Source organism: Diceros bicornis, chromosome 18 (assembly GCF_020826845.1).
Source record: "Diceros bicornis minor isolate mBicDic1 chromosome 18, mDicBic1.mat.cur, whole genome shotgun sequence".
In the NCBI taxonomy this organism is placed as follows: Eukaryota; Metazoa; Chordata; class Mammalia; order Perissodactyla; family Rhinocerotidae; genus Diceros; species Diceros bicornis.
The window spans coordinates 40,979,805-40,991,830 of NC_080757.1; the positions used below are offsets into that span (position 1 = coordinate 40,979,805).

At 50.8% G+C, this 12,026-nt stretch overlaps 1 protein-coding gene across 1 annotated transcript; it reads left to right on the forward strand.

Annotated features, from left to right (window-relative positions):
- Positions 1-8,446: 8,446 nt before the first annotated feature.
- EIF1 (eukaryotic translation initiation factor 1) lies at positions 8,447-11,046 on the forward strand. The gene is made up of 4 exons (XM_058560961.1): positions 8,447-8,613; positions 9,297-9,460; positions 9,591-9,692; positions 10,168-11,046. The coding sequence occupies exons 1-4, from the start codon at positions 8,583-8,585 to the stop codon at positions 10,210-10,212; spliced, it is 342 nt and encodes a 113-aa protein (XP_058416944.1). The 5' UTR covers positions 8,447-8,582; the 3' UTR covers positions 10,213-11,046.
- The last annotated feature ends 980 nt before the right edge of the window (positions 11,047-12,026 follow it).

Consider the following 12,026-nt stretch of genomic DNA (forward strand, 5'->3'; position numbering starts at 1 on the left):
TTGGGGGAGGCATGGGGCAGAGCTGAATTGCAAAACCAAGAGGAGAAGAGACTAAGGTCTGAAACTGGGAGGGGACCAAAGAGGGAGATGAAGGAGCCAGGAAGCCAGGTCCCAGAGGAGAAGGAGACCCATCAGAAAGGTCAGGAGGGGTCTGGCCAGCTAAGACTTTTGAGCTATGTTGGGCGAGGGGGGTGAATGCCCTCCCCCACCTCCTCCAGGGGCACTGGGTAAAGCTTACATCGTTCACTCGTATTTTAAGTGAGAATGGATTCTTTGGGGAGAGTCTGAAGCAGTGGCCAGTGCTGCATACAGGCTAACACGGCACAAAGCAGTTGGCAGCTTCATAAATATCCACAAAAACAGATGGAAGCATGCCAAAATGGGTCTTGTCATCCCTAGGTGGTAACTGATTTAACAGGTGATTTTTTGGTCATTTTTATACTTTTTAAATTTTTATGCAATAAAACTATATTGTTTTACAATTGGGGGAAGTATCATCATTTTAAAATAAAATAGGGGCCGGCCCCGTGGCTTGGCAGTTAAGTGCGCGCGCTCCGCTGCTGGCTGCCTGGGTTCGGATCCCAGGCGCGCACCGACACATCGCTTCTCCAGCTATGCTGAGGCCGCATCCCACATACAGCAACTATAAGGATGTGCAACTATGACATACAACTATCTACTGGGGCTTTGGGGAGAAAAAGGGAAAAAAAAGGAGGAGGATTGGCAATAGATGTTAGCTCATGGCCGGTCTTCCTCACAAAAATAAATAAATTAATTAATTAATTAAATAAAACAAAACATAGAGATTCTGAAAGAACTGAAGGAAGTGGGTTCACTCAAGGGCCACACCAGGCAGCTCTTCCCTCAGTACCTCCCACAGCTCTGGAAAGAGAAGCCAGCAGTGACTGCGGGGTGCTATGGGGGACACGGGCCAGGCACAGAAGCCCTCCAGGGCAGGCGCACCTTCATGGTTACAGGAACAGGCTCTGGGCTTGAATCCAGCCCTGCAACTTACTAGCTATGATCTTGCAAAAATAATTCCCCCACTGTAAGCTTCTGTATCCTCATCTGTAAAATCCTCATCTGTAAAAGAGAACAGCTATTCCCACTTGGTGGGGTGTTGAGAGGATTCAAGGAGACAAACATAAAGTGCTTAACGCTGAGCCTGGCACTTGGAAGCAGATAATAAATAGTAGGTCTCCAACAAGCCATGGACTCCTTATAAACCAACCCAGGTGTCACAGGGCCCCCACAAGGAGCCCAGGCCAGTCTCGACGCAGAACCCCAAACCTCACTCTGTCCTCGAAAGAAAATCCTCTCCCCAAAAGCACCAGCGAGCGATCAGTATTTTACTAAAGATGGGCAGGAGCGATGAGGGCGGGGCAGACAGAACGTGGTGCACAAGGCTTCCCTCCCCCAGGCTCTGGAGATCTACCGTTTCTCCCAGCCCCTCTGTCTGCATCTGTCCCCACCGACTATGGTTGGCTTCATTGCCCCCAGCCCCGCTGGCTGCACCTCCCTCTCCGCTCAGGTCTCCCCCAGGGTATCCACCCTTCTCCAGCACCTTAGCTCCACCCAGGCTCCCCCACAAGCCAGCTACGGCCCCTCCGGGCACCTGGAGCAGCTCTCCTTAGAAGGTAGGCTGGGGGTTATGGATAATAAATCCAGTGGGTTTTCTCCTGATCCATACAGGAAAGGAAACTGAGGTTCAGAGAGATTATTCAAGTCTCCTGAGGACACAGAGTGGACAACTAGCAGGACAGCATCTCAAAGGGTCCCTTGACTCAAAACCCCAGTCGCACCAGTAAGACTGGTGCCCTATAGGCTCCTGTAGGGACTGAGATGGTTCCGCTGGGCCTGGGCAGCTATGCAGGAAGCTCTCCGATCCTCGAGAGCATCTGGGAAGCAAGAAAGGAATACACACATGTATACACGCTCACACTCACTCAGATATGCTACACAGGTGCACACACACTCACACATATGTACGTGTGCGCATACACTCTCACCCCCGTATATTCAACATAAACATATTCACATACACTCACACACACACTCTCACATGTGTCTCTGTGTTCCCACTCGCTCATCTCTGAACCACAACTGACCTGTCAACCTCCCTGACCCATCTTCGAGCTCCTCAGGGGCAGGCGTGTGCCCATCACCGCGGCGGTCAGAGTGGGGGCTCAGCCAGTGTTCGTTTAAAGAAAGGAATTGAGGATTAATTTTTTTTTTTTAAACCTAGTCTGCGTGCTGCAGCGGCTGCCCTGTTCACAGCAGCACTGGCCACCCAGACTCACTCTTCAAAGATATAGTAACACCCCCAGCACTGCAGAGAATTGGGGTGCACTCCGGGAGCTGGCCCCATCAAGGAAATGGCTAACCCCCTTACAAGGGCAGAACCACCCCAGAGGTGCCTCAGGGGAATCTGGTCCATCCCGGTGGCCACGCTGCCCAGCAGGAAGAGAGCCACCGCCGCCCCAGCCCAAGTCCTTGTCCAAGCCCCGGCGCCTTACCTACAGAAGGGGTGAGGACCCTGCTTTGTCAGGATCCCACGGGATGGGAGTGGGAGATACTCTGCACAGCACCGAGCACATAGTGGGTGCTCAACAAAATGAAAAAAGTTACTGCCCTGAATTCCTCTCACAAAGAGTCCTATCTACGGGTAGAGGGGACAGCTGCTAAGCTGTTTGGGGTAAAGGATGAGGTTGGCCATATTCGTCTAGAGCAGTGCTGTCCAGTAGAAACATAGTGCATGCCACCTATGTTAACTTCAAATTTCCTAGTAGCCACATTTTTAAAAAACTAAAATGAAACACGTGAAATTAACTTTAACGATATATTTTATTTAACCCAATACATCCAAAATATTATTTTGATAAGTAACCCCTATAAAAATTATTGAGATATTTCACAATCTTTTCCATGCCAGGTCTTCAAACCTCCGTGTGTACTTTACACGTACAGCCCATGGGCATTCTGACTAGCCCGACTTCCAGGGCTTGTGAGCCACATGTGGCCCGTGGCTGCCATGGCCCTTTGGGAGGTGGATTTAATTTGGTGAAGGTGGATAGGTGCAGGGGAGACCCGAGGCCGCCCGGGGAGGCCTGGGCATTTCCAGGTGACATGGGCTTGGGGCCAGAGCTGCACATTAATGAGAACCGAGTGCTGGGGGCGGGGTGCGGAGGTGTGGCTGAAGGGGGGCCAGAAGTGATGGAGGGAGGGCACCCGACTGTGCCCTGTGAAACCCCTCTGCATTTCCTCCCCGTGACCCTCAGTACAAACCACCCCGCTCTCTCCCAGTTGGTAGGAGAGTTCTTCGAATCCATAGGAAGAACTCGAGCCTTGCTGCAGACTTGCTGCCGGTGAACACAAAGGCCTCCCTGCAGACAGCCCTTATGTGAGTTTACATTAGTTTGTTGAAAAATAAAAATAAAGTGAAAGAGGTTGGAGAAGCTGTGGTCTCAGTCCAAGGCTGACTACCCTACCCAAACACACCTCCCCCTCCCTGGGGCGGGGCCAGGTCTGAAGTGATTTCCATACATGTCTAATGCTCTTCCCTCCAGCTGGAATGTCCACCTGCCCCCCGCCCAGGGGACTCCTACTCCAGTGCTCCGTGAGAATGCAGGGCCCTCTGTGCACTGGTGCCTGGCACTTCCTCCATTCCATCTGGGCTCCTGGTTCGTTGTGGCAGCGTCTTTGAGCTCCCTGAGGGCCGAGGCCAGGCCTGGCCCTTCTCTGCTTCCTCCACGGGCCCAGACTGCACTTGATCGTCCCACCCTCAGCAACTGAGGCAGCAGCTTGTCCACCCAGGTGGTCCTGCCCGGGGGAGGGGAGCCAGGAGCTCTGACCTTTATCCCTCTTCCTAAGCAAGGCCTCCTCACCCTCAGCCCATCTACAGGGGCTCCTACAGGACTCCCCAGAGGAGGAAGAAGGAGAAGAGGGGAAGGAGCAGAAAGCAGGATGGAGAGGGCAGATGCTCTGCCAGCAAAGAGGCAAAGAGGAACTGAGCGAGAGTTCCCACCTTGGGTCCGCAAAAGTGAGTTCCCGGCCCTGGGAGTAAACAAGGAGCAAGCCTGGCGGGGTTGGCGGTGGAGGGAGGGGGCTGCAGGGGGGTAAAGTATAACTGACAGACATGCGCAAAGCACATTAGCCTCAAGGGTCCATCTCGATGAACTTTTATCACCTGGATCAAGACTGAGATTATTTCCAGCACCCCGTAAGGTTCCCTCGTGTCTCTTCCTGGTATACACCCTTGCGGGGGGAAGGCGAAGGGCTGATGTGTTGCCAGTGGAACATCAGCTGGTGCCTAACACGTACATGTCACAATAACCCCACGTGATCTGGGTCAGAGCCCCAGCAAACCCAGGTCTGCCTCCTTTTCCAAGTGGTAAGCACAGCAGCCTTCATTCACAGGGGGCGGGGCAGGGGGACCGTTCCAGTCATTTACATAGGCGGGTGGTAGCTCCCAAAGAAGGGATGCAAGAAATACTGCATTTATTTGACTTTCTTTAAATCAAGTTAAATCTTGTGCCAGTTAACAGCCTACAAGGCCGCCCGGAAATCTGATCTTGGATGTGATAGGGGCTCCAGTGTTCCCCAGGATTCTCTCTAGGTCACCAGTTTTCTATAGCACCAGAGCTCCGGGGAGGCCCCTTGGACCACATCATCCATCTGCCCTGGTTACCATGGAGACGCCTATATCCCCAGAGGAATCTTCCTGCTTCCATGCCAAATCTGGGGCCCTGGGGAATCTTATCGAGGCCAAGGGTCCCCAGGTGTCCCGCACAGCCATGCCCTTGCAGCGTCCCAAGGAGATCACCATGGAGAAGCGCCCACCTCTGTCCCATCCCCATTCTGGGGAGCTCGCTCCTGTCTCCTGCTACTCGAAGAGGCTCTGGGAACTTGGCATAATCTATTTAGTGATTTAATTACTTTAAATTTGTATGCTGTCATACATAGTCTCCTCTTAAATCCCCTCAAAAGCCTAAGAGAAAGATATTATTATCCCTGTTGTACAGATGAGAAAATGAAGGCTGGGAGAAGCTGAGTCCCCCAGGCAGGAAGAGATGGAGGTGACACTCAGGTTCAAGTACTCCAGAGCCTGCTCTGTACCCTGCCCCTGGCTACCGGGGCCAGGACCTCAGAGCCAGGAGCACGGTCATGAATAAGCCAGTATCAACAGCAGGCACAGATGTCACTCTCAAACAAATTCGTCCTGGTTCCATCATTACTCCATAAGCTCCCAGGCCTGAGACAACCTCCCACACTGGACAGTGGACTCCTGTAGACCCTCCTCGGAAATGCTCCCAACCTGGGACACAGAGCTTCGGACTTTAGACCCAGCAAAGCCCTTAGAAATTACCCAGTCCTTCTTTTATGGGGGATAAAACAGAAGACTCGAGAAGTGAACAGGATCACCCAGGAAGCTGGTGGCAATCAAGAACTGGGTCTCCCATTTCCCTGGCCACCTACCCCAAGCCTGCCCTCTGAGCTACATCTCGCCCAGGGCAAAGCCTGTGTGTGTTTGTGGCAATAACTGTTTATAGTGCACTGAGGCCAGCTCTGGCACTGGCACCAGCTCCCTGCAAGAGAAGCTGGGGAATGTGGCTTCTGTAGGGCTGCCCTCCCTGCCCTGCGCCAGGAGGCCAGGGCCAGCAGCAACCTTTGGAGCCCAGAGTCAGACCTCAGAAAAGGACTTTTTCTCAGTCCTCCACCCCAGGACTCTCAGAGAGGGTGGCACAGGTTACAGCCTGGAGTCAAGGGTCGGCCCTTCCTAGGAACTGAGCACCTACAATGTACGTCCAGGTGTTCATTTAACAAGCACTGAACACCCACTGTGTGCCAGGCCCCTACGGCACATGCTCAGGAGAGGAGACAGGCACACACCCTGCTCTTTGAGCTCACAGCCTGGCAGAGAGACCAACAAGGGAAGGGCAGAGCCAGATTCACGGACACAAAACCTGTGCCGATCAGACATCATCCTGCGCTTGGAAGGGCCCTGTGCTTGGTTGAATGCTCTGCTGTGGCTGTCTTGAAATTCTTAACCATTTTTGAACAAAGGGCCTCACGTTTTCATTTTGTACTGGGCCCAGGAAATTATGTAGCCAGTCCAAGGAACAAACAAGCAAAATGCAGTGTGATAAATGCCACAATAGTGGAAGCAAGGGCACAGAGAAAGGCCCAAACACAGTGTTCTCAGAAGAGCAGACAATCCCAGCTGAGTCCTGAGGATGAGTGGAGATGCCCAGTGAAGAAGAGGAGGGAAGAACGTACCAAGCAAAGGGAGAGCACGTGCAAACACCCTGAGATGAGAAAGTTCGAGTGCTTCACAGAACCGCTATGGCATGGAATGTGGGGAGTGGTGATTTGTGATGATGCTGAAAGGGGAACTAGGACCAAGATTAGCCAAGAAAATTCTGAAGAACAAAATGGCTCATTCTATTGGACATCGCGACTTTGTGTGAAGCTCCCATAATTAAGAGAGTGTGGCTTAGGGATAAATCAATAGACCAGTGGAACAGAACAGAGACTCCAAAACCGAACCCCCACATAAATGGAAACACAATCATGCCAGAGAAGGCACGACAAGTCAGTGGGGAAAGGACATATTACTCAATAAATGGTGCTGGCACAGTTGGCTACCCATATAGGAAAAAAAAATTAGACCCCTGTCTCACACCACACACAAACATAAATTCCAGGTGGCTTAAAGACCTAAGCATAAAAACCAAAGCTTTAAAACTTTCAAAAGAAAATACAGAATATCTTTATAAACTTGGGGCAGAGACAGGCTTTCTTTAATATGACACAGAAAGGATCTTTTCCGAAAAAGAAAGATGGATAAGCTGGACCACATTGTTATTTTAACACTCCATATAACAAAATACATGTGCACACTGGGAAGGATAGCTCTGACTCATCCACTCTCTCTCCCCAAACCCCATGGTTCCCCGCTTCCTGGAATCAAGGAAGCCAAATTATTAATCAAAAGATTACTTAGTAAATACAGAATCAAGACAAACTACCAAGTACACTGAACTTCTCCCTCAGGGTTTCCCATCTGGCAGGCTCTCACCTTCCCCCACAGTGGGTTCTTTCCTATCTGTAAGTGTCAGCTGGGATGTCACTTCCTCAGAGGCCTTCTGAGGCCCCTGTCACTCTCTCACATCACCCTGTTTACTTCTTTCTTGGCCCGTCTCACAATCTGTCATTTTATTTGTTTATTGTCTCCTTCTCCCAGTAGACTCCATGAGGCCAACGACCCTGACTGTCAAGCAGCATAAACGGGTAGTGCATGGGGCCAACACACACTTTTTTTTTGGTTTGGCTTACACAGTGTTTTTCCAAAAATTCAATTTATTGGCAATATCTAAAAATCAAGAGATATTATATAAACAGCTGGATTTCCAGGTTCTCTTGAAAAAGATCTAGCACAATGGGCTGGAGGTGAGTAGCGGCTGCAGCCTCTAGTTCCACCCCAACCCCCACCACACCCCATTACATCACACTTGGCTGTCTGCACTCCTTTATCTTACCTGCCTGGCCCCTGGAGGCCTTTGGAGCCTAAACCACTCTTTTTACCCCTGCAATGCAGGGCATTTCGATTAAGAATTAAAAGAACAAGAAAGGTTGACTGTTGTGAAGGAAATATTCATCTACGCTCAGGGAAAGCTCTACCCCAACACAATTTGTAGACACAAAGGACACCCTTCAGGTGCCTGAATTCCTCTCGGCCCCCCAGAACCAGCGTTACTCTCCCTTGACCTCGTCCCAACGAGCTGGGCGGCCTTTCCTTAGATTATCTAAATGATAAATTTAGAGACTAATCTATTTTTAGATTAGATTAATCTAAATGATAAATTAATCTAAACGATAAAGTTAAGGTTTTAGTTTTATTATTCTAAATTGGTTAAATGAAAGCGCCGCCCTAAATCTATAAGGAAAGTGGGAGTAAGTGTGTAACTAGGTGGGTAGGTGGGTGGGTATGAGATAGTGGGAACCTGTCATGTGTGGGAGGCTCGGCTTCAAAACCTCCTCTAAGGAGTGCCAATCTCCCCCAACAGAAATCCTCCCTGGAGCAAGCAGGACTGCAACAGAGTCAAGAAGGTGGGACGTGCCAGAGAACATAGTGCGCAGGCGCGCCCGAAACCTCTGCCAGTTTTCTGCGCAGCCGACACCTCCCTCCCGCACTGCGCAGGCGCCTAGACGGACCAAGCTTTCCCTCCCCCTTCCACCTCTCCCCAAGTCGAGAGGACGCCCTCCCGCAGCGCTGAGTTCCTGCGCAAGCGCAGTACCGCGTCCCCGCCCCCGGACCAATTGGAAGTGCCGGCGCCTGGGTGCTGAGGGCACGACGCCATGGGTGGGGTCGGGACGTGAGTGCAGCGCGCTGGCGTCACAGGGGCGGCTATATAAGTGAATACAGGCACCGCCCCTCCGCCCCAGTCACTGAGCCGCCGCCGAGGACTCAGCAGCCTCCCCCTTGAGCCCCCTCGCTTCCCGACGCTCCGTCCCCCCCGCCCGCCTTCTCCCGCCGCCGCCTTCCGCAGGCCGTTTCCACCGAGGAAAAGGAATCGTATCGTATGTCCGCTATCCAGAACCTCAACTCTTTCGGTAAGCCGCGGGAAGGTCCCGTGGGGGGAGGGCCCGGAGACGGGGCCCGGAAAGCTGCCAATCCGGGCCTTCGTGAAGTTGGGCGGAGGGAAGCTGTCCGGAGGGAAATTGTCCGAGCGCGCGGGCAGCGGGGCCGAGGCCTGGGCCCAGGGGTCGGCCCCAGAGCGCGACCGGAAGGAGCGGGCGGGAGGTCAGCCCTTGGGCGGGCCTGGCGTTTCGGGTGGCGCATTTACTAATGGCTCCCGGGCCGCTTTGGGCCACACCTGCCCTCTCCTGCCACTCTGCGTCACGTCCGTTACGTCACCGTCGTCACGGCACCGGGAGGGCGAGGCGGCGCCAGCCCTAAGTGACAAACGCGCGCGCCAATGAGGCGGGAAGCTTGGCCCCGCCTCGGGGCTCGGGTTCCGGCCGGTTGCATCAGCCGGGTGGGGCGCTGTCTGCCAGCCCTGGCTCCCCCGGCACGTGATCGGTCTCCGAGGGCGGGCGGCCCAGTCTTTCTCCGGCGCTAGGGAAGCCGGCCGTCCCGGACTGACCTGTTCGGGGTGGGCCAACAAAAGACATCTGATCTGAACCAGGCCCTGGCGATTTCAGTATTAGTTTCTGCACATGGAAAAGATGAGTGGGAGGGTGGCAGTGGTAGCTGAGCCACAACAGTTCCAAACGAGCTTCACCTTTCTTCCCAGACCCCTTTGCTGATGCAAGTAAGGGTGATGATCTGCTTCCTGCTGGCACTGAGGATTATATCCATATAAGAATTCAACAGAGAAACGGCAGGAAGACTCTTACTACTGTCCAAGGGATCGCTGATGATTACGATAAAAAGAAACTAGTGAAGGCGTTTAAGAAGGTAGGTCTTCACTGAGATAGTAGGAAAATGAGATTTAACTTGACCACGTGGAGGTGTGGTGTTCTATTATTTCCTAGAAAGGATTATTGGTGCTGTTGCTTGATCTAATTTGATTCCCTTGTGCTTGCAGAAATTTGCCTGCAATGGTACTGTAATTGAGCATCCAGAATATGGAGAAGTAATTCAACTACAGGGTGACCAGCGCAAGAACATATGCCAGTTCCTGGTAGAGGTAAGTTCCGGTGCTTCTTGATAATCCATTTGTGCGTCTGCCCGGGCGAATCTCAGATCCTGCCTAGTCTATTCAACTTCTGCTGAGGACACAGAAGTTCACTTTTAAGACTAAGCAAAACAGTTGTTTTAAGGTATGTAGACAAGTGTATTTCCAAAAACGGAAGGTACTTGGTTGCCTTAAGTTTACTGTTTGTGTGGATCTACTTTAAAGATGCAAATATAAATTGCACACAGATACTAAAAACAAGGTGTCTCGTTTGCTGTTCCTTTGTGCTAAGATCCTACTACATCATTGGTTCTTAAATGAGTACCCTGAGTTGAAAACCATTGTGTGCTCATGGCGATTGAGGTGTGCACCTTGGTTCTTGGACTCGCCCAGTGTAGAAGCAGGAAGACAGGATTGTTGGCATCAGAAATGGAGCCTTTAACTCTCTCTGTCCCCTCTTTAAAACTTTGCCCTTTTTTCTTTGCAGATTGGACTGGCTAAGGACGACCAGCTGAAGGTTCATGGGTTTTAAGTGCTTTTGGCTCATTGAAGCTTAAGTGAGGATTTCCTTGCAATGAGTAGAATTTCCTTTCTGTCCCTTGTCACAAGTTTAAAAACCTCACAGCTTGTATAATGTAACCATTTGGGGTCTGCTTTTAACTTGGACTAGTGTAACTCCTTCATGCAATAAACTGAAAAGAGCCATGCTGTCTAGTCGTGAAGTCCCTCATTTAAACAGAGGTCAAGCAGTAGGCACCTGGCAGTGTCCAGCCTGAAACAAAGCAATAATGTGATGTTTCGGCCAAGCCCAGAGCCCCAAGATCACAGATGGCTATGTCTGGCCAGAAGCTCCTCGGCTCTCCCTCTACAGAGTTCCCTGCCCTAAGAGAATGTCACCACCTGGACAGCCCTCGGTGAAGCTGAGAGGAGAGGATGGGGTAAGGCAGCAACGGCAGCTGTACCACTAGGCCGGAGCCTTTGGTGGTCAAAGAGTGGTCCCCTGGTGTCTCCAGCCTGACCAGGTGGGCAGAGCTTAGAGTGGCCGCCTTCCCTCTAGTGAGGTGGTAGGCCATCTGGCCTGCTGCGAAGGTCTTTTTGACCAGACATATTCTAGCTAATTGATGTCCAAACACCAGAGTGTGAGGCCAGCATCTACCAGAGTTAAACTTCTGACAAGGGAACAAATTTCAAACTGATGTATCAGTCAGGTAGCCAGCTGTAGAACTTGCAACTTACTAGCAACAGCTGCCCAATGCCATGTGAAGTAACAAACTGGTTTTTGGTTTTTTTTTTCCCCTTCAGTTTTAATGTTATGTAATGTATTTAAACCCTTATTTAAATAAAACTTGTTTTCAGAAACACCTGATTTGCAGATTCTATTTTTTATATAGTCAATCTTGTATGTGACAAAACCACAGAAATGGGCAATGGAGGTTTCATCTACACCCACAGCTTTTCACCTGGGGCCCGAACCTCTTGACCAAGAAAACTTCTGAGCTTGTCCCTCCAGGTTCCCACAGGTCAGCTGTTGTGCAAGCGTTTAGCCAGAGCTACACTGTGCTGTTAATCAGTGTCCTGAAAGCAGGGGCTGCATGGCTGATGGACACCGCCAACAATATGAGTGACTCATTGGTCATTAGAGTGTCACTGATCTCAGTGGTTGTGGAGGAACTTGCCTTGTTGAGATGACAGAGCAGGTAGATGAAAATTCTTGAGTCCTCTCAGTAACGGGACTTTGGTTTAAAGGCTGTAACAAAAGAACAAACATGATGTGGGACGTGCTCTAATCCACGAAGCTTTGGTAAAGAGATACAAGAGTGTGTACTTTTTCTAGGGAATAGGTTTGTAGTATTAAGTTAATTGACTAAAGTGTTTTGAGAAGCTGAAATTTAATGTTGGGAGGCCATCCCTTTACAAAGGATACTAAGTATATGGAGATCTATTCTTAGGGCCATTCATGCTGTTAAACACACAAAATAGAAGTCTTCCAGCATGTGGATCACGAGCACTGGTACTAATTTCAGGTACAAAAATGAAGGCTTCAAGCTGCTGGGAGTGGTCATGAGGGATCATGCCTTTTCCTGTTTGTTGCCAGCCCCTGTTGTGTAGATAAAGGTCAGCCTGGAACCAGTGATGTGTGGGGGAGGGCTGCTTTCTGAAAGGCTGAGCCAGTGGCAATTGCTCTGGAAATAAAAGATGATTCTAACCACAGGTGGAGGCTTCTGACACAAGGTCCTACAAAACTGATCTGTTTAATAAACAGTTGGACCACTTGGCTCCAAACAATGGCATTGCTCAAAACATTTGGGTGAGACTTTGAAATCAGTACGATTTTTTGACTGTAGA

Coding starts and splice junctions, on each gene's coding strand:
- EIF1 (XM_058560961.1), top strand. CDS start 8,583: ATGTCCGCTATCCAGAACCTCAACTCTTTCG. Junction 8,614..9,296: donor CCAGAACCTCAACTCTTTCG/GTAAGCCGCGGG, acceptor CTTTCTTCCCAG/ACCCCTTTGCTGATGCAAGT. Junction 9,693..10,167: donor TATGCCAGTTCCTGGTAGAG/GTAAGTTCCGGT, acceptor TTTTCTTTGCAG/ATTGGACTGGCTAAGGACGA.